This window comes from Ovis aries, chromosome 7 (assembly GCF_016772045.2).
Source record: "Ovis aries strain OAR_USU_Benz2616 breed Rambouillet chromosome 7, ARS-UI_Ramb_v3.0, whole genome shotgun sequence".
NCBI classification, from domain to species: domain Eukaryota; kingdom Metazoa; phylum Chordata; class Mammalia; order Artiodactyla; family Bovidae; genus Ovis; species Ovis aries.
Window position 1 is genome coordinate 90,232,531 of NC_056060.1, and position 25,773 is coordinate 90,258,303.

Consider the following 25,773-nt stretch of genomic DNA (forward strand, 5'->3'; position numbering starts at 1 on the left):
TTATGTAAAAATGGCATCATCATCACACTTGCAAATCTGAATTATAATCATCTTTTTAAAGATCCACATTTTATATAAGAAAATTATTTCTTAAGAGTTTTTAACCAATACAGCCATAGCTTTAAGTTTGTTGCTACATGTCACTTCACAAACAATTTAAATAACGGATTTCATGAGAAGGAACAAAAGCACATTTCTGCAAACCCTAATCTATTCAATGCTTACTTTCCTGTGAGCTGCAATTGCCTTAGATTGTCTCACAATTCATCTCCTAATTGTTTCATTGTAGCTACTCACATCTCCCAAAAGAACTAATAATAGAAAACGAAGTTAAAGTATAATAATGGAGAAAAGCAAGTATCATATGAGTTAGCTAAGCATCCCAGATAGCCTACGTAATCTATAAGCAATGGTTCTATAGAGACCCTTTCGATTGGAAATCTCTTCATTAGGATTATAAATCCTTCAACTGGGCCCTGTTTATCAAGTTCACTGCACTGGTTGGATAGCAGGAATCTCTGGGATATAAGTCATGGGCTTTTTTTCATGGGACATATTTTTGTACTGTTTTCTTGTTTTTATTTCCCCCAGACTGGCCAACACATAGACACTCACTGAAGGAAAGGGAAAGGAGGAGTGGAGGGAAGAGAAGGAGGAAAGGAAGGGAAAGAAAGAGAGGGAGGGAAGGGGAGCGAGAGACAGGAGGAGAGAATGAACAAACATCTATAGCCACAGGTTACCACATTTTTTATCTATACATAAACACGTAAGCAGGGTTTCCCAGGTGGTACAGGTGGTAAAGAATCCGTCTGCCAACGCAGGAGCCTCAGGAGACATGGGTTCAATTTCTGGGTAAGGAAGATCCCCTGGAGGAGGAAATGGCAACCCACTCTAGTATTCTTATCTGGGAAACCCAAGAAATCCAAGAATGAACAGAGGAGCTTGGAAGGCTACAGTTCATCAGGTCACAAAGAGTAGGACATGACTGAGCGACTGAGTGCGCACGCAAACATAGGAGCCTGTATGCATACACATTCATGTCTCTTCGTCCACAATTTGCTTATAGATTACCTACAATATGTCAAGCTCTGTACCTAATCTTGGGGATAGGAAAACAGTCATGATTTGGTTCCTCTCTTCAAACAGCAAACATAATTACAAACCCACCCTCCTGTCTGTTCAACAGGAAATGCCAGCTCTTCTCAAGTTGGCTCCTCCTTTGTGGATTGTCATCTCAAGTGATTCAACACAGTTCTGGCTCAAAACATCCAATCAACATAGTTCTGCAGTAAGTCTTATTCCCACTTCCCTGGCCCTTAATCCTTAACATATCATAAGTAATCAATGCTTGCTGATTGGTTTATTGCTTGGCTGAACCATTAACTGGCATCCACTTAGTAGCTTAACGATAATAAAATAATGGCAGCTGCTAATTGATAGCTGATCAGGTATCAGACACTCTGCCAAGCACTTTAAATACATTTTCACATTTAACTCCATTAGAATTTATTATTATACCAGTTTTAAGGATGCTATAACTGAGACTTTGAGTTTTAAGCAACTTGCCTAATGCCACATGGCTAGAAAATGATTTAAACTGAAAGTTCTGTCCATAGCCATCAACACCTCACTACCTCTGAAAGAGAAGGCCCTATCTGGATATAACTTGATCCAGTGAAGTTTAGATTCACAGCTAATTATATTTTTAAAAAATTAGGTGAACAAAAACAGCTAAGCCAATCAAAAGGATACAGCAATCATGTAAACAAAAGATATTAAGCATTTACAGCAGGCCCACAGGCTGTGTGTGTGAGTGTGTGTCTCTGTATTCTTAAGATTACTTACCATTTTAGACCTTAGATATCTCTTCTTTGCATCAGCACCCATTATCAGGACTTGACTATATATTCAATAGTTTTAACAATCAAAAGGGATATTTCTTTTAATGATCCCACTATAAACTTTCAACTTCAGACCTGCATCTTATCCTCAGCATCCAGCAATGCCTCCCACAGGCTAGACGCTCAATATATAGCAAAGGACTACAGGAATCCCCAGTTATCTGAGGGATACATTCCAAGACCCCACCAGGGGATATCTGAAACTGCAGACAGTACCAAATCCATGTTTTTTTCCTACACATCCATCAGTTCAGTCACTCAGTTGTGCCTGACTCTTTGCGACTCCATGGATTGCAGCATGCCAGGTTTTCCCTGCCCTTCACTATCTCCCGGAGCTTGCTCAAACTCATGTCCATTGAGTTGGTGATGCCATCCAACCATCTCATCCTCTGTTGTCCCGTTCTCCTCCTGCGTTCAGTCTTCCTCAAGATCAGGGACTATTCCGATGAGTCAGCTCTTCCCAACATGTGACCAAAGTATTGGAGCTTCACCATCAGTCCCTTCAATGAATATTGAGGGTTGATTTCCTTTAAGATTGACTGGTTTGATCTCCTTGCAGATCAAGGGACTCTCAAGAGACTTCTCCAGCACCACAGTTCAAAAGTATCAATTCTTCAGCACTCAGCCTTCTTTATGGTCCAGCTCTCACATCCCATACACGACCACTAGAAAACCCAGAGCTGTGACTATACAGACCTTTGTCAGAAAAGTGATGATGCTCTACACATACATATCTATAATAAATTTTAACTTATAAACCAGCACAGTAAGAGATTACCAATAGTAACTAATAATGAAATAGGGCAACTGTGATTATTACAATGATACACTGTAATAAAAGTTATATGAAGGTGGTCTCTTTCTTTATCAAAATATCTTACTGTACCATATTCACCACACTTCTAGTGAGGATATCAGACATTAAAATGCCTACATGAAGAGACAGCATTAAGCTACTACTGACCTTCTGATAATACCTCAGAAGGAGGATCTCACCTGCTTTGGGTGATTCTGGGCCATCAAGCCAGGATGATGTGGTTGGTTGGATGTTAGCAGCAGATTGAGATAAGAGGGCATCCCAGGTGGAAAAAAGTGGAACAGGCAATGGCACCCCACTCCAGTACTCTTGCCTGGAAAATCCCATGGACAGAAGAGCCTGGTAGGCTGCAGTCCATGGGGTCGCTAAGAGTCAGACATGACTGAGCAACTTCCCTTTCACTTTTCACTTTCATGCACTGGAGAAGGAAATGGCAACCCACTCCAGTGTTCTTGCCTGGAGAATCCCAGGGATGGGGGAGCCTGGTAGGCTGCCATCTAAGAGGTCACACAGAGTCGAACACGACTGAAGCTACTTAGCAGCAGCAGCAGAGGAAGATTTCACCATGTTACTCAGAATTATGTGCAATTCCCTGGTGGCTCAGAGGTTAAAGAGTCTGCCTGCAATGCAGGAGACCTGGGTTCGATCCCTGGGTCAGGAAGATCCCCTGGAGAAGGAAATGGCAACCTATTCCAGTATTCTTGTCTGGAGGATCCCATGGACGGAGGAGCTTGGTGGTCTACAGTCCACGGGGTCGAAAAGAGTTGGACACAACTGAGCGACTTTACTTAAAACTTAGGTTTCTAGAATTTTCCAATTAATCTTTCTGCACCGCAATTGGTCCAAAATTGGTCATTTCAGCAATCTGCTGTGGCAGGTAACTGAAATTGTGGACAGGGAAACCACTAAGGGAGGCTAGGGAGAATCTACTATACAACCACTAACTCTAGAAACTGTCGACTGAAAAAAACATACAACATAAGAGTTAAGCTTTATCTGGGGCAAAATGAGTGCTGCAGCCTGGGAGACAGCACCTCAGAGAGCTCTGGGCAACTGCTTCAAAGAGGTAGGGGGGCGAAGTCAATATCTATGTGATTCTGGTGGTGAACACGGAGTTCATGCAACCAAACAGTTATCTTTGCAAAGGCTTTCTGCTAGTTACAAGGAACTGATGTCACCAGCAAAGGATTTAGGGCTTTTCTAGATGTGAGCAGGTACAAGGATTGGTTTCATAAAATCAGATCCTGAAAATATCTAACTCTCTGGAGACCTGTTCTGCCAGTTTTCCCAGAGCACAGAGTGCCTCATCCCTGATCTCTACCTTGAAGTCCCTTAGGGAGGTATTGAAAGTCAACAGCCAGAGCAGCACATGATTTAATCCTTACAGAGGTAGATGGCAAGCGCTCATAGCAGGTAACAATTCGTAGTTGACAAAAACTCTGTTCTAAGGTAAATGTTCTATGTATTTACTTATTTATTTAATTTTGGCTGTGCCATGGGGCATGCGGGATCTTAGTTCCTCAACCAGGGATCAAACGCAAGCCCCTTGCAGGGGAAGAACGAAGTCTTAACCACTGGTCCACCAGGGAAGTCTTGAATGTTCCCTTTATATGAATGCATGATAATCCATATATATCTGGAACATCACAAATATAATAGTGAAGAAACATTTATTCTAAGCAGAATAAGGTAACCTTTACACCTTCAATGTATCAAAAAATGTCTCCACTAGTTCCTATATGCAAATAACTAAATATATAACACATTAATACAACTTTCTGGCTACATTTTAATTATGAAAAACTTGGAATATTAAGCATTATCTCCAAAGCAACTACACCCTGAAAACAGATACATTAAATATTTGTGAACATTAGACATAATGAAAACAAAGTATGACATAAGAGCTAAATTACAACAACTGTCAAGGGTGTAGGCCTAAATTTAGCAACTTAAGCACATTTAATCATAAACACGAAGTTTACTTAAATTTCATTTCCTTGATTTTAACAATTACTAGAAAGGTAAATATATATATATATATAGAAATGACAGAGGAAAAGAAGAGCAGAGCATGAAAGTTTCTTCTAGAGGTTTATGCAGAGTTTTATGACACCCTACCCCTTGATAATTCCTTTATCACAGATGTTAGTTAGTAACACTTATCAAGAATAGGATTCATCTGGCCCAGTCTATCCTGCCCTATCCTATTATCCAAATGCTAAAAGTCTTTTCTCTATTTGACTTCTATCACACTGGAAGGCAAATCTTTTCAAGAAGCTGGTAAAGACACAGGGATGGTTGGATGGCATCACTGACTCAACGGACATAAGTTTGAGTAAACGCTGGGAGTTGGTGATGGACAGGGGGTCCATGGGGTCACAAAGAGTCAGACACAACTGAGCAACTGAACTGAACTGAAAGACACAGAACACAAATTTAAATATTCTATCTTCTATTCTTAGTCGACACTTTGCCACAAAAGTAGTGACTTGCTGAAAGTCCCTAGTATTCTACCCTATGCCTGATACATATGTGCATGCATACTAAGTCGCTTCAGTTGTGTCTGACTCTTTGTGACCCTGCATGAGAAGGGGGCAACAGAGGATGAGGTGGCTGGATGTGATCACCGACTCAATGAACATGAGTTTGAGCAACTCCAGGAGATGGTGAAGGACAGGGAAGCCTGGCATACTGTAGTACATGGGATCACAAGCAGTCAGACACAACTGAGTGACTGAACAACAACAACATGGACTGTAGCCCATCAGGCTCCTCTGGCCACAGGGTTCTCCAGGCAAGAATACCAGAGGTGGTTGCCATGCCCTCCTCCAGGGGATCTTCCCGACCCAGGGATTGAACCTGTGTCTCTTATGTTTCCTGCACTGCCAGGTGGGTTCTTTACCACTGCTGCTGCTGCTGCTAAGTCGTGTCAGTCGTGTCCGACTCTGTGCGACCCCAGAGACGGCAGCCCACCAGGCTCCCCTGTCCCTGGGATTCTCCAGGCAAGAACACTGGAGTGGGTTGCCATTTCCTTCTCCAATGCATGAAAGTGAAAAGGGAAAGTGAAGTTGTTCAGACGTGTCCGACTCTTAGTGACCCCATGGACTATACCCCACCAGGCTCCTCCATCCATGGGATTCTCCAGGCAAGAGTACTGGAGTAGGGTGCCATCGCCTTCTCTGACTAGTGCCACCTGAAATGCTCTGATATACAGCAGATACACCCCAAATTCCTGACAGGAAAGCAGTGAGTCTGCTGGTAATGTTCCAAGGTTACCAATCTTCTTAAACTTCAGTCTCTGTAACTTCAAAAATGAGCCTAATAGTATCAATTTCATAAAATGACTATGAGCATGAAGAGTGCCTAGTGCACAGTGACCACTTAACTATTACATATTTTATTTTGAACCATGGTTTCCTCATGGGTTAAAGGGATCAATAAAATCTAACTCAAAGAGTTGTGTGAATTAAATGAGCACACATAAATCAATCTGTTGGCATAAATGCTTGCCATAGAGTAGGTCTTCAATAAACCATAACTCCTTTCTTTGCTACCTTTCCTGTAAATACCTACTTTAAGATCCATTAGAAATTTAAAATAAAAAGTATTAGAAAGTTACTAGTTGTTGAAAGAATAAAAATCACAGCATCCTAATAAACTTCTATGACTGTATCTAGCACTGATACAACTTTTCTATGAAAGCTGAAAATTAGCATTTATTAACTTCTATGTTCTAGAAGAAATGCAAATAAGCCTTTTCAATTAGAATCCATCCACATCTTTACCTTTTCTTCTAGTTCATCCTTCAAACACTGGTATTTTAGCTTCAATTTTTTGTTCTCATTTTCATTCTGGGTTAATTCCTCTGTCAGTCTGTCATACTGTGATTTCAGCTTCTCCAGCTGACAACGCTGGACCTTAGCCATATTCTTATCTTCTAAGCTTTCTGCCTGAGGGAAAAAAAAAGGAGAAAAGAGAAAGTCCACTGGCCACAGCCAAACTGTACACAAGAGAAATTCCACGTTATATCAGTGGGCAAATACTTGGAGATTTTGCCACTTCTAAGCATTCCCACATAGACAGACATGCAAAGGAAACATTCTTTCTGTATGTTCAAGCTCTGCTTAGCACTAACTGGGCAACCAAGTAAGTGCAATGTACTGTACTAGGTGCTGAAGCTAACAGGCATGAACCATAAAAGACACAGATGCAACAATCAAGTCTGACAACGATGAGTAAGAAGCTCTTAATAAAGGTGTAAGCAGGGGTCTGTGTAACCCAAAGAAGGGACACTACCTGCCGAGAAATGCCCCCACAAGGACACACTGTGGGATATCGCTGCCTGATCAATTTCATTTTCTATAAGAGGAGCGTCACAATATTACTTTTCAAGCTACCTCCTCATTTTCTGTGAAAGAATTGTGTGTTTTTGTGCAATGTAATTACAAATAGCACTCTTGTGGGGTTAAAAAGATTATGAATCGCAGCAGTGAAAAAACTATAAACAACTAAGTATGTAAGAAACATTTACCAGGGATTATTTCAGTACCAATAATGCAACAGTGTGCCTGGTTTTTGTTTATTATTTGAAATATAACCAGAATCAGCTTTAAAAAAAATTAGTAATTTCCTAATATTATTAGGAATAATGTGTGGAGGGGATTCAACAAAGATTTGCCAGGTATGTGAACTTAAATACCTTTGAAAGGACAATAATGTGGATGCTGACTCTGTCAGCATGGCATTAAGACCTTTTTGTATAGCTTTTCCTCATTTCATCCTCACCACAACCTGACCAGGGAGATATTATTATTGTCTCCTTTTTTGAAACTCAAGCAGAACAACACTAATAATTCTCCCAAGGGGCTGCAGCGACCATAACACAGCCAGGATTTGAACCCAGAGATTGTCTCTACTGCCCACGTTTTCAGCTGCTCTGCCTTACTACCTTGAAAAGTACGTATATCATAAAGTTTTAAACACCAGCTGGGTGCACTTGCAATGCGGTTAGTACTAGTTACACCCACCAGCTAGAGACAGCCTGTAAGCAACTACATAGAATCTGTTTAAAATACGTTTCAATGTGCAAAATATATTCACTTCTTTGCATACGTTCACTGTATGGATTTAATTAGATACATGGGAACATAATCATGGGAAGTAGTTTCCCGAAGGGAAGACGATGTGTGAGTTTGAGACAAAATCTCCATCTTATTCACCCCACAAAATTCAGTGAAGACCTGATGCCACTTTGAGTTAACAAAAGAACTGATCTTTTTTTTAAATTAGGAATCCTGTATTCACTATCCAAAAATAAATTTTCAAAATAGAGTCTCCCATCAGGAAAACTGTTCCATTATGATTTTAAGCTTCAGCAGAATGCCTGGCTGTTCTTTGTGTCTTATAAAGAGCATGTGTATAGACAGTCTTGCCCTAAGGCCATTGGTGAGCTGGACCAGCTCACAGAGACTCTCAGGGAGCCGCTGTATTCAGCTCCCAACTCTGTGTCCAGTGATGCTGTTTGATGGCTTGAAACCAGTCAGAAGGGGGCTCTTAAATCACTGAACTTGGCAAATGCTACAGGTCAGGGCTCCTTCCTTTGCCCCCAGAGAACTTGTTTTAGAACATTTATCAGAACACTAATGCCTAGGTTTGACGAAGAACTTACTTCTTTTGGTGGTCTCATTATTATGTTTACATTTCATTTTAGGGTTTACACAGTGATGTCACTCACAAAAACCCTGTGAGAGAGAAAGACGTGACTGCTCCCATTCTACTGATGAAGTACAAAGAGGTTAAGTAACCTGACAAAGATCATATGGCCAGCAAATGGCAAAAATACACAACTCTACTCTTGGCCTTCCGACCCCAGTAAGAGTCTACAAAATTACCTTTGTTGAAATCATCTTGAGGCAATAACAGCCTTCAAATAACCTTCAAAGAACCTTCAGATATTAATAGCAGCAAGAGTATTTCATTAAAATATTTTACATTTAAATTCAAAAAATAGGCATGAGAAGGGTAGGTCTTGATAGGGAAAAATATATAATTTGTGCAGAGAAAAAAAATGGGTAATGTATCAGCACTTACTAGACTCAGAAAAAGTGATAAATTAAGGTGAAGCCAAAAGAGAAACACAACATTTACAGAGCTATTTATCTATAGCCCTCTTGTACATAACTCGACATATTAAACCTTTGATGATGACCACTACTATCAACTATTTTTAATATGCGAGACAGGAAAAGAGACACAGATGTATAAAACAGTCTTGTGGACTCTGTGGGAGAGGAAGAGGGTGGGATGATTTGGGAGAATGGCATTGAAACATGTATAATATCATATATGAAACGAGTCGCCAGTCCAGGTTCAATGCATGATACTGGATGCTTGGGGCTGGGGCACTGAGATGACCCAGAGGGATGGTACGGGGAGGGAGGACGGAGGGCGGTTCAGGATGGGGAACACGTGTATACCTGTGGCAGATACATGTTGATATACGTCAAAACCAATAAAATATGGTAAAGTAATTAACCTCCAATTAAAATAAATAAATTTATATTTAAAAACTAATATAAATGAGTCAAAAGTACCGGATTATATTAATAAAAGAGCATGAGGTGGGGTTGTCCCTCATGGGTGATTTCGGTTTAAGAGAACAGTACTGAGCTCTCACAATCCCTGGTCTCCTTTTAAGCACATATGCTGCTGCTTTTGTACCACATTAAAGAGTGACTACCAAATCCCTCATCTCAGTCTTCCAAATGAAAAACAAACAAACTGAAAAAAAAAATCTAAGCAACTAATACCTGCTGCCTGTCCTTCTGCAGAGGTATGAATATACCCCAAACACACCAAAATATTAGGCAGCCTAAATGTACTGTACTAGTGGTAGCCACAGACCGCTATGGAAACAGAGGAGCAAGAGATTTATCTCAACCGCAGTTGAGATATATCCATCTTCAGTGAATCCATAAGAGAGGTAAAAAATTAACTGGGCCTTAAAAGGTTAGGCAGCCCTTTTCCTCCTGCAGACTCGGGGGAAAGACAATCAGGACGAAGAGCAGGCAGTGAGAAGTCAGTGTAGGAAATGGTTTTCCGTTTGTAAGAGGCCAGTTGGGGAACAGAAAAAGGCTCCAACTGTGAACAGCTCAGGTGGGACCACATCAGGGAGGACTGGACTAGATCTGAGACTTTGTTTCTGAGATAAAAATGGGTTTTGAAGGTTTCTGAGCAGGAAGTGATACACTTGGATCATCATTCTGAAAGAGGCAACACAGGTGGTATCTGAAGGCTGAAAGGGAGGAGTTGGGGGTAGAAAGAGGGACTAAGGGGGAAGTAGGGAGGCTCCTCAGAGCTGTGTCTCACGTCTCCACAGTCCAAATCAGCAGGCTGAAGTCCACTTGCTACTATGATGCATGCTATCTTGTTCATATGCCAAGGCGTCCAGGGGCAAATGCAGTTTCTGTCAAGGAGGCTGCACCTCCTGACTTCACCTCCCTCTCAAGAAAGCATATTTTCAATGCAATGTGAGAATGATGTTTTTACACAGATGATCTTAAATCTGCAAGGACTGATTAAATTATTACCAACTCCTGCTGGAATGCACGTTTATCACACATAGTGATGATGAGAATACGAAATATGTTGGTAATACCAAGAAGAGAGGGTGCAGTTTCAACATTCCCAGGAAAACCAAAAGTTCCTTGAAAGAACCATTTCTCAATTCATGACCTAACAAATCATGACATACACATCCTCATGCAAAAACGCCGCCTTCCACTGAGATTCACACTATTTTGACTCTGCCTTCCTGGTTAGCAGTAGCCAACCGACCAGTCATCCTCTTCACTGACGTTTTTGGTGTGTGACCCATTAACACCTTTGCAACAGCATCATGAACACCCAAATATCTACCCAACAAACTAACATCAAAGTTATTTGACCCATTCCCTTCCAACCACCTTCACCCACATTCCACAATGGCAACTCACTGCATTACCACTCGTCTGGACCTCAACTCTGAAAATCTAAGCTCCAGTCGAGGAATTCCTACCAAACAAGCAGCCTGCGGTCACTGATTCCTTTCCCTCCACTCTCATTCCTTTCTCCGTGACACTTCTTCAGTGGTAGCCCCGCAGGAGCACATCACCTGCTCCCAGACTGGCCTCATGCGATTGGTATCAGCCTTCACCACCACGAACAACTCACTGCACAGCCACTGTACTCAAGATTCGCATCCACAACCAGAGTCCATCCCTATCGACCTTCCCAAGCTTACTGAGATCTTTCAGAACCTTCAGAGGAAGATATGCCCTGTCTCCTGCTGAAATCTACCCCCTCTGTTACTGGTCCAGCCCCTCACATCTCCCCACAAACCTTCTCCCCACATTTGTGACAAATGGAATGAACGCATTATTCAGTTCATCTTTTAGCCTGTCTGCTGCACTGACACTCACGACTGTACTCTTCTAAAATGTCCTCCTTAGGTTTACAAGATACCATTCTCTTCTGGTTCTCCTCCTGTGTCAAGTGTGGTTCTTTGTTCTATATTTCCTAGGAACTCATTCTCAGTTTAGCTGATTCTTCCCTTAAACAGTGGTGTTCTAGAATTTCATCCTCTTCTTTCTCCTGCATAATGTCATCCAAACCCCGTGATTTCAACTACTAACAATGGGTTACTAGCTCCCAAATATCTACCTTGCTGCTGCTGCTAAGTTGCTTCAGTCACGTCCAACTCTGTGCGACCCCAGAGACGGCAGCCCACCAGGCTCCCTCGTCCCTGGGATTCTCCAGGCAAGAACACTGGAGTGGGCTGCCATTTCCTTCTCCAATGCATGAAAGTGAAAAGTGAAAGTGAAGTCGCTCAGTCATGTCCAACTCTTAGCAACCCTGTGGACTGCAGCCTACCAGGCTCCTCCATCCATGGGATCTGCCAGGCAAGAGTACTGGAATGGGTTACCATTGCCTTCTCTGAAATATCTAACTTGAATCTCCACTTAATCCTCAACTTCTAACCTATCACGTACTAAACTGTTCCACCTAGCCTCTTATGATTAGGTTTAAGGTCTCTTCCACCCAACTCAACAACATGTTAAGAAGCTGGATTTGACATTACTCTCTCCAAATATGTTGCTCTGTCTATATTATCCATCTGGACAAACAGCTTCATTATCCAACTAGTCACCCAAAACTAAACCTAGCCAGTCTAGAGTCTAAACCTTTTCCAGTACAGCAATGTAGTTAAGAACTCAAGTATCTGACTACCTTAGTTCAAGCCCTATCTCTATTACTCTCCAGTGTAAGACCCTGGAAAAGTTACTTCTCACGTCTGAATTTCTTCACTGGAGAGAAATTAACATCACACAATCTACAGAGATGATGTATTAAATGAGTAACACACATAAAGTTCTTACAGTAATAAAACCAGCACAACCTAAGTGCTGAAAAAAATGTCTGCTAGTATTATTATTGTCACAACCAACCAATCCATATATGATATGCATTTTATTTTCTACATATGTATGCTGCTGCTAAGTCACTTCAGTTGTGTCCAACTCTGTGCGACCCCACAGATGGCGGCTCACCAGGCTCCCCCGTCCCTGGGATTCTCCAGGCAAGAACACTAAAGTGGGTTGCCATTTCCTTCTCCAATGCGTGAAAGTGAAAAGTGAAAATGAAGTCGCTCAGTTGTGTCCAACTCCTAGCGACCCCATAGACTGCAGCCCACCAGGCTCCTCTGTCCATGGGATCTTCCAGGCAAGAGTACTGGAGTGGGGTGCCACTGCCTTCTCCTATATATATATATATGTATTCTCTTCTCCATATCTCTGATTCTGCTTTTGCTTATGGACTCACCAAAACTGAAAAGACTATTATGCCATACTTCACCAATATCAAAAGAAACAATTTTTTCACATTTTACCTTCTCTGCCTCAGGATGTTATCTTATAGTTGACAGCATGTCACGTTTTCATAGGCATAATTTTTTTTCCTAAGCACGCAGTAAAGATCCATCTTACAAATGACAGTGTCTTAGGCTACATGAAATAGAATGCAAACCTCTTACCTATTTCCTCCAGCTTCCATTCTGCTCTGCCCACCCCAACTTAAATAACTCCAAATTCACTACTGCCAGTAGACTAAACAGGACTAAAGAAAAATTAATAAATTAGCTGAAAAGATTCTACAAGTACATCTTAATTATAGTTAATAATTTCATCTTTATCATAAGCATTTTTATGGTAGTTGCACTTCAAGGAATTTTGAGAAAAAATATAATCAATCTTTACAGATTTATGCATGTATTCAACCCATTCAACAAGATATTTTTAATGTTCCAGGTACTGGGCACTAGGGATATAGGTGTAAACAAGAGTCAAATCCCAATCCTCATGGAGTTTTCATACTAATAAAAGGAGACTAAAAAATAAATAGTATGAAATCTATATCATATGATGATGCGTGCTCTAGAGAAAACTAAAGCAGGAAGGGGGGATAGATTTATCACACTCCTGACAATCATGTTATGAGATGACTCCCCTGCATGTGATAACTGTTAATATAATGATATATACATCTTAGAAATACTTCCTCAAATCCAAGATCTCAATTACGCATTTACCCAGGCAATTCTGACTTGGAAAAGAAGGGGTAAATCTCAAAAAGCCTTGGGTTTACAAAACCCACAGACTGATCCTCTTTAGTTACCATGCTAATAGGGGCCATGGTTACAGCTTCTATGGCCTTGACAAGTCTTTGCCTTTTATATTTTAGAAGATCATAAATGTTGAATGCGGGCACGTTTCAGGCCCATGACTCACAGCCACCTCTGTCTGCCTTTCCTGAACTCCCCAAACAGCTAACCGTTCTTTTTAAAGGGTTTCAGTCCTCTGCAATAGGTGCTCCCAGGTGGCCGCTATAACTCATTTCAACCTGGCTGAACAGGCACGAATACGCCTTTTTATTGTTCGTTTTATCTCCCCTTCAGTGCTTGGGAATACAGAACGATCTCTAAAAGTTTACGCTTTATTAACTTCATGAGCCACCAGAAAATTTCCTCCAGTATCATCAGGATAACTCAGCGCAGGTACCTTCAGGGTCCTAATATGATTCTCAGCCTCACTCTTTTCCTTCTTGAAGTGCTTCATCAGCTCCTGGATATTGTGTTCGTGTTTCGTTTTCACACTCTGCAATGATGATGTGAGATCTTCCAGCTCCCTCTGGTGAATGTCTCTTTCGAGCTTTAACTGAGTAATGACTGTAGCTGTTTCCTCATCTTTAGATTTCGTTTGTGTCCTGAGGTCAGAAAGGTTCTTGAGGACCTCCTTCCTGGCTCTCTGTTCCTCCGCCAATTTATTCGCGAGGTCTGCCCGGATGGCACTCAAGTCCTTGATGGCCTCTTGCATCTCAAGAAGTTGAGCTTTGTCCTTGGTCTGGCTCTCCTTCAGCTCGGCAATCTGTTCCTCCAGGTGAGCTTTCTCAGCTTTCAACTGGCTTTGAATCTTATTCTGTTTTTTCAATTCACTTTCTAGCCTATGGATGGTGTCCAGGGAATCCTTGACTTCCAGTTCAAGATCAGCATGATGAGACTCAACATCACTTAGCTTCTGCTCCTTACGATGAAGCGCCTCCTCTTGAAGGGCACGCTTGGTCAGCACGTCATTCAGTTCCTTTCGGAGACTCTCTATTTGTTGCAGCGCTGCATAAAGCTGGCTTTTCAGTTCATCCTTTTCTTTTAGAATCTATCAGATTAGGAACAGAAAGCAAAAATTACTGTAAAATTCACCACATACACTGCCAGAAAACAAAGTTTAAGCCAAAAGGAGAAGAAAATTTCATAAAATAATACTTTGTATTTTTTCTGGTTTTAAATAAAAAATAGTTGTTAAGCTAGAAAAAGGCAGAAAAATACAACTGCTCTGTAGTACCACACTGAGATACATGTTTCAGATTTTCATCAACAAAATGGATCAATCCATGATCATAAATAATTACTTAAAGGTAAGATAAAATTGAGCAGAAGAACGAGGGAAAAAAGACTCCAGTTATTATTTACCAGAGGTTAAAATAATACAATGTTACTTAAAATAACAATGATTTGCATTTCAATGGCACACTTTTTAAATGGAGAAACCGCAAAACAGATAGGGAAGATAATGTGAAGAAGAATGTAGATACAGAAAGGTTTTGGTACAATCAGTCATTGTTAATCAAATAATGTGATTTGATTAGTGACAAGAAACACACCAGTATGTAATGCAGAGGTCTTTAAGTTCAATAAAGGTAGAAATAAGGTTAATTTAAGAGTTGGAAAGGTTAGGAAGGGACTCATGAGAAAAGTCAAAGGACCGAAAGGCCATCACCCTCTGCCAGCCTCTTTGGGAGTTAGGGCTACTGCTCAGGAACAAAGGCCAAGAACTAACCCTTTAATCCTCACTGTCCATCGATGCAAATGAAAAAGCCAACAGCTAAGGAAGCTGAAACTGTCCCCTCTCCCCCAACACTGATACCAATAGCATCTCCGTACTTGTTTACTGATGCCTACCACAGCTTGAACCCAGGGGAAAAAAAAAAAAAAAAAGATTCTCATTTTAGAATTAGCAATGAGTTAAAATGCAAATACTTTAAGACATTTTTATACTTCATATTTTGCACCCCAGTGTGAAACAATTCATGATAAAATAAGTCCATCACTTCAAAAAAATGGTCTCCTCAAATTTCTAACAGGGAGAAAGAGCATGAAGCTAACATGAGAAATAATAAAAGGAAGTGATTAAGCAGCTGAGCTCTGACCAGGAGAACTGGATTCTCAGCCCAGGCATAAGCAGTTGTATGGCCTTAAAGAAATTGTTTATCTTTAAAAAGATAATAAAAGCTACATCATAGGGCTGTGATGAAGATAACTGGGAAAGGGGAAGTAAAGAGAAGGGGTGGGATTTAAGTTTAAGGAGAAACCTGGAGCCTCCAGGAGGTACTTATGCAAGACAGTGACCAAAACTGTGAAGAGAGGGGTTCACTGATAAACTACTGTTCCAGATTGAAAAGTCTCTAGAACACAGAAGAAAGAGTTCACTTCAAAGAGAATTTAAGGCAGGAAAAATGGCTAGAAATAATCATAAGCCTAAGGTGGATGTTTGAGAAGAAAATGGCAACCAACTCCAGTATTCTTGCTTGAGAAATCCCATGGACAGAGGAGCCTGGTGGGCTATAGTCTAGGGGGTCGAAAAAGAGCTGGACCAGACTGAGTGGCTAAACAAGGGCAGATGTATTTTTTTTCTATTGCAGTGTAACAAATTCCAACAAATTTCATGGCTTAAAACACCACCACCCATACATTATCTCACTGTTTCCATAGGTTGTCAGCCCTGGCAAGCAATTCTGCCTTTCATCTCCTGATGCTAAAACAAGGTGTCAGCTAACCTGGGCTCTTATCTGGAGGCTTTGATGGAGAATCCAGTTCCACGTTCATTCATGGTGTTGGCAAAATTTAGTTCTGTGCACCTAGGACATGGGGCCCTGTTACCTTTGCTGGCTTTGGGCCAGCTGTTTTTTCTGAGCTTCTAAAAGCCATTCGCACTCATGGCTTATGGACTCCTCTATCTCTGCAGCCAGTAACATTCCACACTGAATCCTTCTCAAGTTTTGAATCCCTCTGACTTCTCCTTCTCCCAACAATCAGAAAGATTTATCTGCTTTTAAGGCCCCCTGTGATTAGACTAGGCCCATTCAGACAATCTCCTCATCTTAAAATCAACCTTGCCATATAATGTCATCATGGCACTGATATTTCATCCATATTCTCAGCTTCCGGAAACTAGGCTGAGGTATCTTTGGGAGGTCACTCTATGTACCACACTAAAGAAGACAAAACTGACAGAATCCAGCCTTGGCTGTAAGGCTAACATAAGGAGGGACCTGAGAATAGGGGAGGCGGCTCAAACACAGTGATTGACCTTTGGAACAGAAAACACAGGCCCCTGAGTTAAGAGACTTCCATGCAGCCCTGCCCTGAAGATATCAGTAAAAATCGTGTACTCAAGATGAAGTTGTAGCAGATAAAATGTTTTTGATTGCAAAATACTATCTTTATTTTTGTCACATGATGGTAAGAGCAGAGATGGGGTGTTTCAAGATGAGTCCTTCAAAGCTCAGACTCTACCACCCTCCACAACTCTCCAGGTTTCATCCTCCCCTTCAGTGCTCCAAGCGTTACATCAATTCAGGACAGCAGTGACAGCCTTAGAGCAGTCACAGACTATGCTGGTCAAGTTTGGAATTTCTTTGGCAATATATGTACTACAAGCTAACTAACTTCTATTTTCTTTTGGTTAATGCTTGGCTACTAGCCATAGCCCAAGATTTGTCTAGACATTGACTCTGTGTCTGAAAATGTCAGTGTCCTAACCACCACCTCAGCATCCTGGAGATTCCTGGGGGCCCTCAGTTGAATAACCTTTATCTTGAGGGAATCCAAAACAATGGACTTGGGTCTCCTTTGGTGAGAAATGCTTGAGTAGAAGTGCCTGGGCCTGATAAATCAGGCTTGTTTTTTTTTTTACCTCATTTAAACTTTTGCTAAATGTCCTACCTCCCTCTCTTACTTGGACTAACTTTAGCATAGATAGACGATTTGGCTTTTCCAACTCTGAAAGACTCCAAATGATCAGACTCGGTAAATGTGGACTAAAGGTGGCAGATTTTCAGTCTCCCAATGCCCCTAGATCTTTCTCTCTGTTTTTAGACAGCCCAGTTTCAACCTGTGCTTGTCGTTCTCTCCTGGGAGTTTTCTAATGGCTGCAATAAGTACACAACAGACTCCAACATCCTAAAGTTTTCCTGAAGTGAAGTGAAAGTCGCTCAGTCGTGTCTGACTCTTTGCAACCCCATGGACTATAAAGGCCAGAATACTCGAGTGGGTAGCCTTTCCTGTCTCCAGGACATCTTCCCAACCCAGGGATCGAACCCAGGTCTCCAGCATTGCGGGCGGATTCTTTACCAGCTGAGCCACCAGGGAAGCCCTAAGTCATTTACCTACTCGTCACTTAATACCATCCCCTGAAGCACATCATCAAGACCCACAGGTATGACTTCTAATGGCTCAATTAATTATTTCCAATAGCATGGTAAGGTTTTCCAGCTTTCCCTTGAGAAAAGTCTGATCATCCCTGTCCTCACCCTACTTCTCTACATAGGCAATCATTTTAGGTTTGTTCACTTACAGCTCCTTATTCCGAGAATTGATGTTTCATATCAGCTTGGGTTTTTTTCTACTGCAAGTAACAGAAAACTCCAATTCAAGCTAGCTTAAACTACAAGGTGATTTACCATCATTCCAAGCAGAACTGCTCCAGACACGGTATGTCAGAGCTCTAGGTCCACTGCTCTGCGTCGCTCTCAGCAACACCTTCCCTCCTAATGAGGCTGCAGGCTCAGGATCATTGCAGGACAGCCTCAGCCATTTCTGGCATCACAGTCAAACACAATAATGTTCGGAGAAGGAGGACATCTCCCTCCTAGTGTTTTTTTTTTTTAGGGATGAGTACAATTTTTCAGAAGGTCCCCAACAGTCTTCATAGTTTACCCTTCAGATAAAGAATAGTTCTTGATCAGAAGAGGGCTAGGCTAGATGCTTAGCAATTGGCCTACATTAATTTTTTTCTTTTTAATGTGATGGAATGAATTGAGCTGGGGTCGGGGAAGAAACCAAGATCACTAGAGGAGCCAATATACATGATATTCTATGCAAGTTTTGCTGGTACCACTCCAGAGCAGCAACAGAATAAGTAGAGAGTTAGGTAGATCCCAGACTGAAGATCAGCAAAATGTGTGGGGTGGAAGTTAGGAAACTGAAGATGCCAGTGAACATGTCACCAGATTAACTTTTCATGAAGTCCAGTCTGAGAGGGAAAAAGAACTGATTGCAAGAAACAGTCGGTCAGCCAATGGAATGTAGGAAGATGAAAATCCGATGGTAACAGTTAAAAGAGGATAAAGGAATAAAACTAATATGGACAATAAGAGACTGAAATTTCAGAACTAAAGATCTGCACACAAATTACAGATGATGACAAATTTTAGCCGCAGAAATTAGCTGCAGAGTGATTTGAAGGTCACTATACAATAGGAAGTTAGTGAAATATAAAAACACAGAGACCAGTGGGCTGCTGACTTAAACTTGGAGATCACCAAAGATAATAGCAAAATTATATGTAATGAAACAGGCTGAAGGGAAGCCAGGCTTGAAAATTCTTGAGAAAAGTGGAGGCTTAATGGAGACATAAGTAGCAGTCAGGAAAAATGGGAAGGGAATGTTCTAACCGAACACTGTTTCCATTGAAGAAGAGCTATAGGGGAAGATTATGAAAGGATTGAAAATGGCTGGTGTGATGCCAAAGGAATGATACTGCTTAAAACCATGGTGATTTATAGGAATAGGAATCAACTCCTCAAAGGCCTGACTATCAAGTATGTACAGTTTTTTTCCTTTTTTTTAAGGAACCAAAAGGTAGATAGGAAAAAATTTTCAAGAAAACATAAGTTATTTTTCTGCACAGAAGGAAACATGCAGAGAGATTGCTGGGTTATACTAACATATCAGTACTCTAGCCTTTCTTAAATTGCTTATGACAAGACTGCATACACATTTAGGAAGTGTGCACTTTAGCACTGATCCTCCTTACTTTTCAACCATTAAGAAATTCACATTTGAAAAATTAGTATATATTACATACAGCTCTTTTATTTCCCTCAGCATGAAAGCAATACACAGAAGGAAAAGATGGCAATTTAAGATTCTCGAAGTCAAATATTATCAAGGAAAAAGCTCAATACATGGGCAAGTCAATTATCCTGCCAATTCAATAAGAAAAAAACAAAACCGAAGAATCATTCTCATTATCCATGTTAAAAAGAAATGAATTGGAAACATTCAGAAAAGCATATATTATGATCAAAACACAAATTGAAATTATTTTTCCTTATTATTGTTAAAGCACATATAAAAAACAATGATTTCAAAAGCACTTTAAAAGAAAAAAAGGCAAAAAATCACAATTCTTGACTAGATTATCTATATCAATAGAATGGTAGGCCTTCTAGCGAATATTATATCTATCGATAGAATGTTAGGTCATCTATGTATCTTCGAAGAATATCATGATTCCCTGATGTAACCATTTATGTCAGTGTCTTTTAAGAAAAGTATACATACTGACCTGTCTGGATTCTTTCTGCAATGATATGCTATTTACTTGATGTGCCATATTCCACAATAATGAAACAGTTTTGTAATATAATATATATCTGACATCTTACCAAGATTTCATAATGTAATGTAAAAAGCAGGAAAAAAAAAATAAAAGCAATAGTTAAGAGAAGAAAAGCTTTTCGCTTTCTAATGAATTTTTAAGCAGCACATCTTAAAACAGAAAATAAGTGAACCTGGAAAAAGAGATGGAAGTAGGCAAGGAACTATTTTGAAAATCCAAAGACTGTATCTGTTGAGCACATGATAGGGCTCAATAAAGTTACTTAAAAACAATTAACTCATTCTCTAAACTATAACGTGCTTTGCTTGTAAACCAGTATCACTTTTACTTTAACATACTCTTCCAAATATACCCTGGAGTCACTTTTGGAAAGTTCAGTTCAGTTCAGTCGCTCAGTCATGTCTGACTCTTTGCGACCCCATGAATCGCAGCACAGCAGGCCTCCCTGTCCATCACCAACTCCTGGAGTTCACTCAGACTCACGTCCATCGAGTCAGTGATGTCATCCAGCCATCTCATCCTTGGTCGTCCCCTTCTCCTCCTGCCCCCAATCCCTCCCAGCATCAGAGTCTTTTCCAATGAGTCAACTCTTCGCATGAGATGGCCAAAGTCCTGGAGTTTCAGCTTTAGCATCATTCCTTCCAAAGAAATCCCAGGGTGATCTCCTTACAGTCCAAGGGACTCTCAAGAGTCTTCTCCAACACTACAGTTCAAACGCATCAATTCTTTGGCGCTCAGCCTTCTTCACAGTCCAACTCTCACATCCATACATGACCAATGGAAAAACCATAGCCTTGACTAGACGGACCTTAGTCGGCAAAGTAATGTCTCTGCTTTTGAATATGCTATCTAGGTTGGTCATAACTTTCTTTCCAAGGAGTAAGCGTCTTTTAATTTGATGGCTGCAGTCACCATCTGCAGTGATTTTGGAGCCCCAAAAAATAAAGTCTGACACTGTTTCCACTGTTTCCCCATCTATTTCCCATGAAGTAATGGGACCGGATGCCATGATGTTCATTTTCTGAATGTTGAGCTTTAAGCCAGCTTTTTCTCTCTCCTCTTTCACTTTCATCAAGAGGCTTTTCAGTTCCTCTTCACTTTCTGCCATAAGGGTGCTGTCATCTGCATATCTGAGGTGATTGATATTTCTCCCGGCAATCTTGATTCCAGCTTGTGTTTCTTCCAGTCCAGCGTTTCTCATGATGTACTCTGCATAGAAGTTAAATAAGCAAGGTGACAATATACAGCCTTGATGTACTCCTGTTCCTATTTGGAACCAGTCTTTTGTTCCACATCCAGTTCGAACTGTTGCTTCCTGACCTGCATACAGATTTCTCAAGAGGCAGGTCAGGTGGTCTGGTATTCCCATCTCTTTCAGAATTTTCCACAGATTATTATGATCCATAGAGTCAAAGGCTTTGGCATAGTCAATAAAGCAGAAATAGATGTTTTTCTGGAACTCTCTTGCTTTTTCCATGATCCCGTGGATATTGGCAATTTGATCTCTGGTTCCTCTGCCTTTTCTAAAACGAGCTTGAACATCAGGAAGTTCACGGTTCACGTATTGCTGAAGCCTGGCTTGCAGAATTTTGAGCATTACTTTACTAGCATGTGAGATGAGTGCAATTGTGTGGTAGTTTGAGCATTCTTTGGCATTGCCTTTCTTTGGGATTGGAATGAAAACTGACCTTTTCCAGTCCTCTGGCCACTGCTGAGTTTCCAAATTTGCTGGCATATTGAGTGTAGCACTTTTACAGCATCATCTTTCATGATTTGAAATAGCTCAACTGGAATTCCATCACCTCCACTAGCTTTGTTCGTAGTGATGCTTTCTAAGGCCCACTTGACTTCACATTCCAGGATGTCTGGCTCTAGATGAGTGATCACACCATCGTGATTATCTGGGTCATGAAGATCTTTTTTGTATAGTTCTTCTGTGTATTCTTGCCACCTCTTCTTAATATCTTCTGCTCCTGTTAGGTCCATACCATTTCTGTCCTTTATCAAGCCCATCTTTGCATGATATGTTCCCTTGGTATCTCTAATTTTCTTGAAGAGATCTCTAGTCTTTCCCATTCTGTTGTTTTCCTCTATTTCTTTGTATTGATCACTGAAGAAGGCTTTCTTATCTCTTCTTGCTATTCTTTGGAACTCTGCATTCACATGCTTATATCTTTCCTTTTCTCTTTTGTTTTTCGCCTCTCTTCACAGCTATTTGCAAGGCCTACCCAGACAGCCATTTTGCTTTTTTGCATTTCTTTCCATGAGGATGGTCTTGATCCTTGTCTCCTGTACAATGTCATGAACATCATTCCATAGTTCATCAGGCACTCTATCTATCAGATCTAGGCCCTTAAATCTACTTCCCACTTCCACTGTATAATCATAAGGGATTTGATTTAGGTCATATTTGTCCCCAAAACACAAAATGCGAGTAGACTGTCTTACCGCTGCCCTAAGGAGGTTTCCTGTTTCATTCAAAATTAAATATTCTTCTGAGGCAGTATTCAGTAAGGTATTAAAGATATACTTTTTCCAAAGTTATTTACAATGTATTTCCATATCACAGACTTACTGGACACTTGAATTTGCAGTAAAATATCTGTCACCCTTTCTTCTTTGATTAACCATTGCTCTAACTGTGACATGCCGCATTAATTTTTAAGGCTTTTAAAGTGGAAATTACAATGCCTGCTGTGATAATTGTAATACTACCCTAACTGTGGCAATCACTTTAAAACTACTTCTTTGCTTACCATTAGCAATTCTAAGTGATAAAAATAATTTTAGCAGGAGTATTCTGGGAAGTGATTGTTTAACAATTTTTAATATTTAAAAAGCTCAATCGAGAAAACTCTCCTGGATTAGGATACTGTCTGATGACATGGACCCTTCTAAATTTCCTCTCATTAAGTAAAATCCCCAGATGGCTCTCAATCAGTCAATTTCCCCAACCACTCTTCTCTCTCCCTACCTCTGTTATAGGCAGACTCATTGAACCAATTGCCAAACCAGGCTGACAACAGAATAATCAAGCTAGACCAATTTCCTGGGATTAAATCAATTCAGATTCAAGTCTGAAAGCTTCAGAAGGACTTTACCTTGGGGCAATGAGTCACCTATTAAGTGTCAGGTGGGTTAAAGTGAAAAGCATTCCACAGTCAGTGCAAAGTGATCACTTTCTCCATCTTTTATATGTCGAAGAAATTCGCATGTAAAAATGCAAGCATCATGTCCATGACAGCTCATCTGTCATGAAATAAGCATCCGTCATTCTTAAGTGCTGACAATTGATTTTATAGGTATAACTAACTGCCCCACATTTTGCTTTCTTTTGAAAGACAGTCACCTTACCCAAATGATTATTCTTCTGAAACAGAGTTCTTGACAAGTGACAAATGACAACGCAGAAGTGATAAACCAAGACTAAACATGGATAAAAATCATTACTTTCCTGCTTATTATCTTACAAACATCTGAGTTTAATTCAATGCAAAGATAGAGTTGAGAATCAACACAGGAGCATAAAATCCATTTAAAATAACTGATTACACAAGAGAAAAGATGATGTTAAATGTATACACAGATCAATGAAATGCTTTTTCTTGCTATCGAAGGAGCACAAAAGTCTTCAAGAGGCTTGAGATTTGACAATACTGCTCAGTGAGATTATCAACGTTACTCACTTAACTAAAATTACAGTTGCTGCCAGAAAATGGTCCAGCAGTAATGACTGCATCTTAAATGCTTCTTTCCAACCAATACTGAAGTTGAGATATACAAAAAAAATGAGACTTTAAAAATACATTCACTGAAGGCAAAGACGTGATATTAATGAAGATTTTGTGATTTTCTTCCATTTGGATATTAAAAAATAATTTCAAATTAGGGCAGGGCAACCCACTCCCATGGACAGAGGAGCCTGGCTGGCTACAGTCCATAGGTTTGCAAAGAATCAGACACGACTGATCAACTTAGCATGGGGAGCACTGGGGAACTAAACGCTAAAACAGATGAGGAGAGTGGATCTGTTTTAAGGGTTAACTCTGCAAAGCCACAGAATGTTAAACTACTACAAAAGCTGTACAAAGATTTTATCTTTGTACCTTGAGATAGTCAAGACAGAGACTCTTCTATCAAGAACCTCTTGATAGGTTACACACACAGCACAGCACTCAAGAGTTTGTTCAAAGGACAAATGAGTGAATGGTTGGTCACAGCAGAAATCGTTCCTCAGGAACGTGGCTTTTGTACCTGATTATTCTTGTCTGACAGCTGATCGAGACTTTCAGATTGTTTCTCCAGCGCACGTTCTAACTTCTTATGCTTAAGCTTCCATTGCCTAATGGACTCCTGAGCTTTCAGCTTCAGCTCCTCTCTCCTCTTCTCTGCCTCCTGTCTCAGGCCCTCGGACTGCTGGAACTCCAGAAGGTACTGCTCGGCCTGCTTGGTGGCCTCCTCGGCGTGCTGAGTCAGCTTCGTGATCTGCAGGTCAGCGCGCTTGTGTTTGGCATCACACGTCTCAAAGTGCTTCTGGATCTCCTTCAGTTCATTCAACATCTCTAGCTGCTGTTTTTCCCTGTCCTCCAATTCACGGGTTAAATTCTAGGAATAAAGCATGTGAAGGATCAGGAACATGTTCTGTTAACATTGGATGTGTAATATATCATCAAACAGGAGTCACTAATGTCATCAGATTAGCAATCCATCTAGAAAATATGATCCTTTCCCATGTATTTCATGATCATATTAATTGAGAGTAATTTGTTATAAAAATATTTTCATTTTTAGACTACTTCATTATTCAAGAAGGGAAAATATGTTTTTTTTTCCCCAATTGACTGTCACTAAAACAGAAAGCCTCGTTGATGAGAAAAACAATATGTATTACTTTAGCAAGAATCTAGTGTCTTGTACAATGAAAGAAATGTCAATGTTCTAGAATCTGTCAGATTGTCAGAGCAATTATATGCCATTATACATAATGCTTCACTTTCTGACAGCAAATAAAATTTTGTGATAATAAAATAAAAATCTGTAACAAAAAGAAATAACATTGGTGATAGAATCACCAGTATAGATGATACTGTAATGTGAAAGTCCATTTACATATAGGTTATTTGACTGGAAATACATAATGTTATAAGTTGATGAACTTATCTCAAGCTTATACAAATCAATGAAGGACAGATTTTCAATTTATAAACTTAAATTTACATTACCTATTCAAGAAAATAACTTGAACTCTTAAAATCTAGTTTCTCTAAACCAGTGGTAGCAGTGGTTTAGCTGCTAAGTCAGGTCCAACTCTTGCGACCCTATGGACTGTAGCCCGCCAGGCTCCTCAGTCCATGAGATTTCCCAGGCAAGAATACTGGAGTGGGTTGCCATTTCCTTCTCCAGGGGATCTTCCCGACCCAGGAGGGAACCAGTTTCTCCTGAACTGGCAGGCAGCTTCTTCACCAGTTGAGCCACCAGGGGAGCCCCCTGCCCAAACCAGAGTTGCTCAATAACACACTTGGAACTTACACTAAATCATCATGATTCAAATGCATTTTTCATTTGAGAAGAGTGAGCAAATACCAATTCTTTACCTTCAAAAATGAGAGTACATTATATGACATTGTATACAAATAAAAGAATGTTATTATCATTAACGTTAAGCCACTCCTATAAAGCTCTGGAAGCCAGTGAGAAGTTCAGAAACAAGTGCCTACAATGTATCTCATAAGCTGCTCCTTCTGAGCAGTAGTTTCAAATACCTGTGGTTACAAAAGTAACA

General features: G+C 40.4%; 1 protein-coding gene across 19 annotated transcripts in view; it reads right to left on the reverse strand.

Annotated features, from left to right (window-relative positions):
• The window catches only part of CEP128 (centrosomal protein 128), a 455,060-nt gene that overhangs the window by 271,167 nt on the left and 158,120 nt on the right, over positions 1–25,773 (reverse strand). For 15 of the 19 annotated variants that reach the window (XM_042252808.2, XM_060418456.1, XM_060418450.1 and 12 more), the window contains 3 exons: positions 24,246–24,596; positions 13,815–14,465; positions 6,507–6,671 (listed from right to left, as the gene is read on the reverse strand). In XM_042252808.2, the coding sequence (XP_042108742.1) occupies positions 6,507–6,671; positions 13,815–14,465; positions 24,246–24,596 (1,167 nt within the window). The remainder of the gene's footprint in view (positions 1–6,506; positions 6,672–13,814; positions 14,466–24,245; positions 24,597–25,773) is intronic. The other 4 variants (XM_042252809.2, XM_060418451.1, XM_060418457.1 and 1 more) reach the window with 1 other exon arrangement.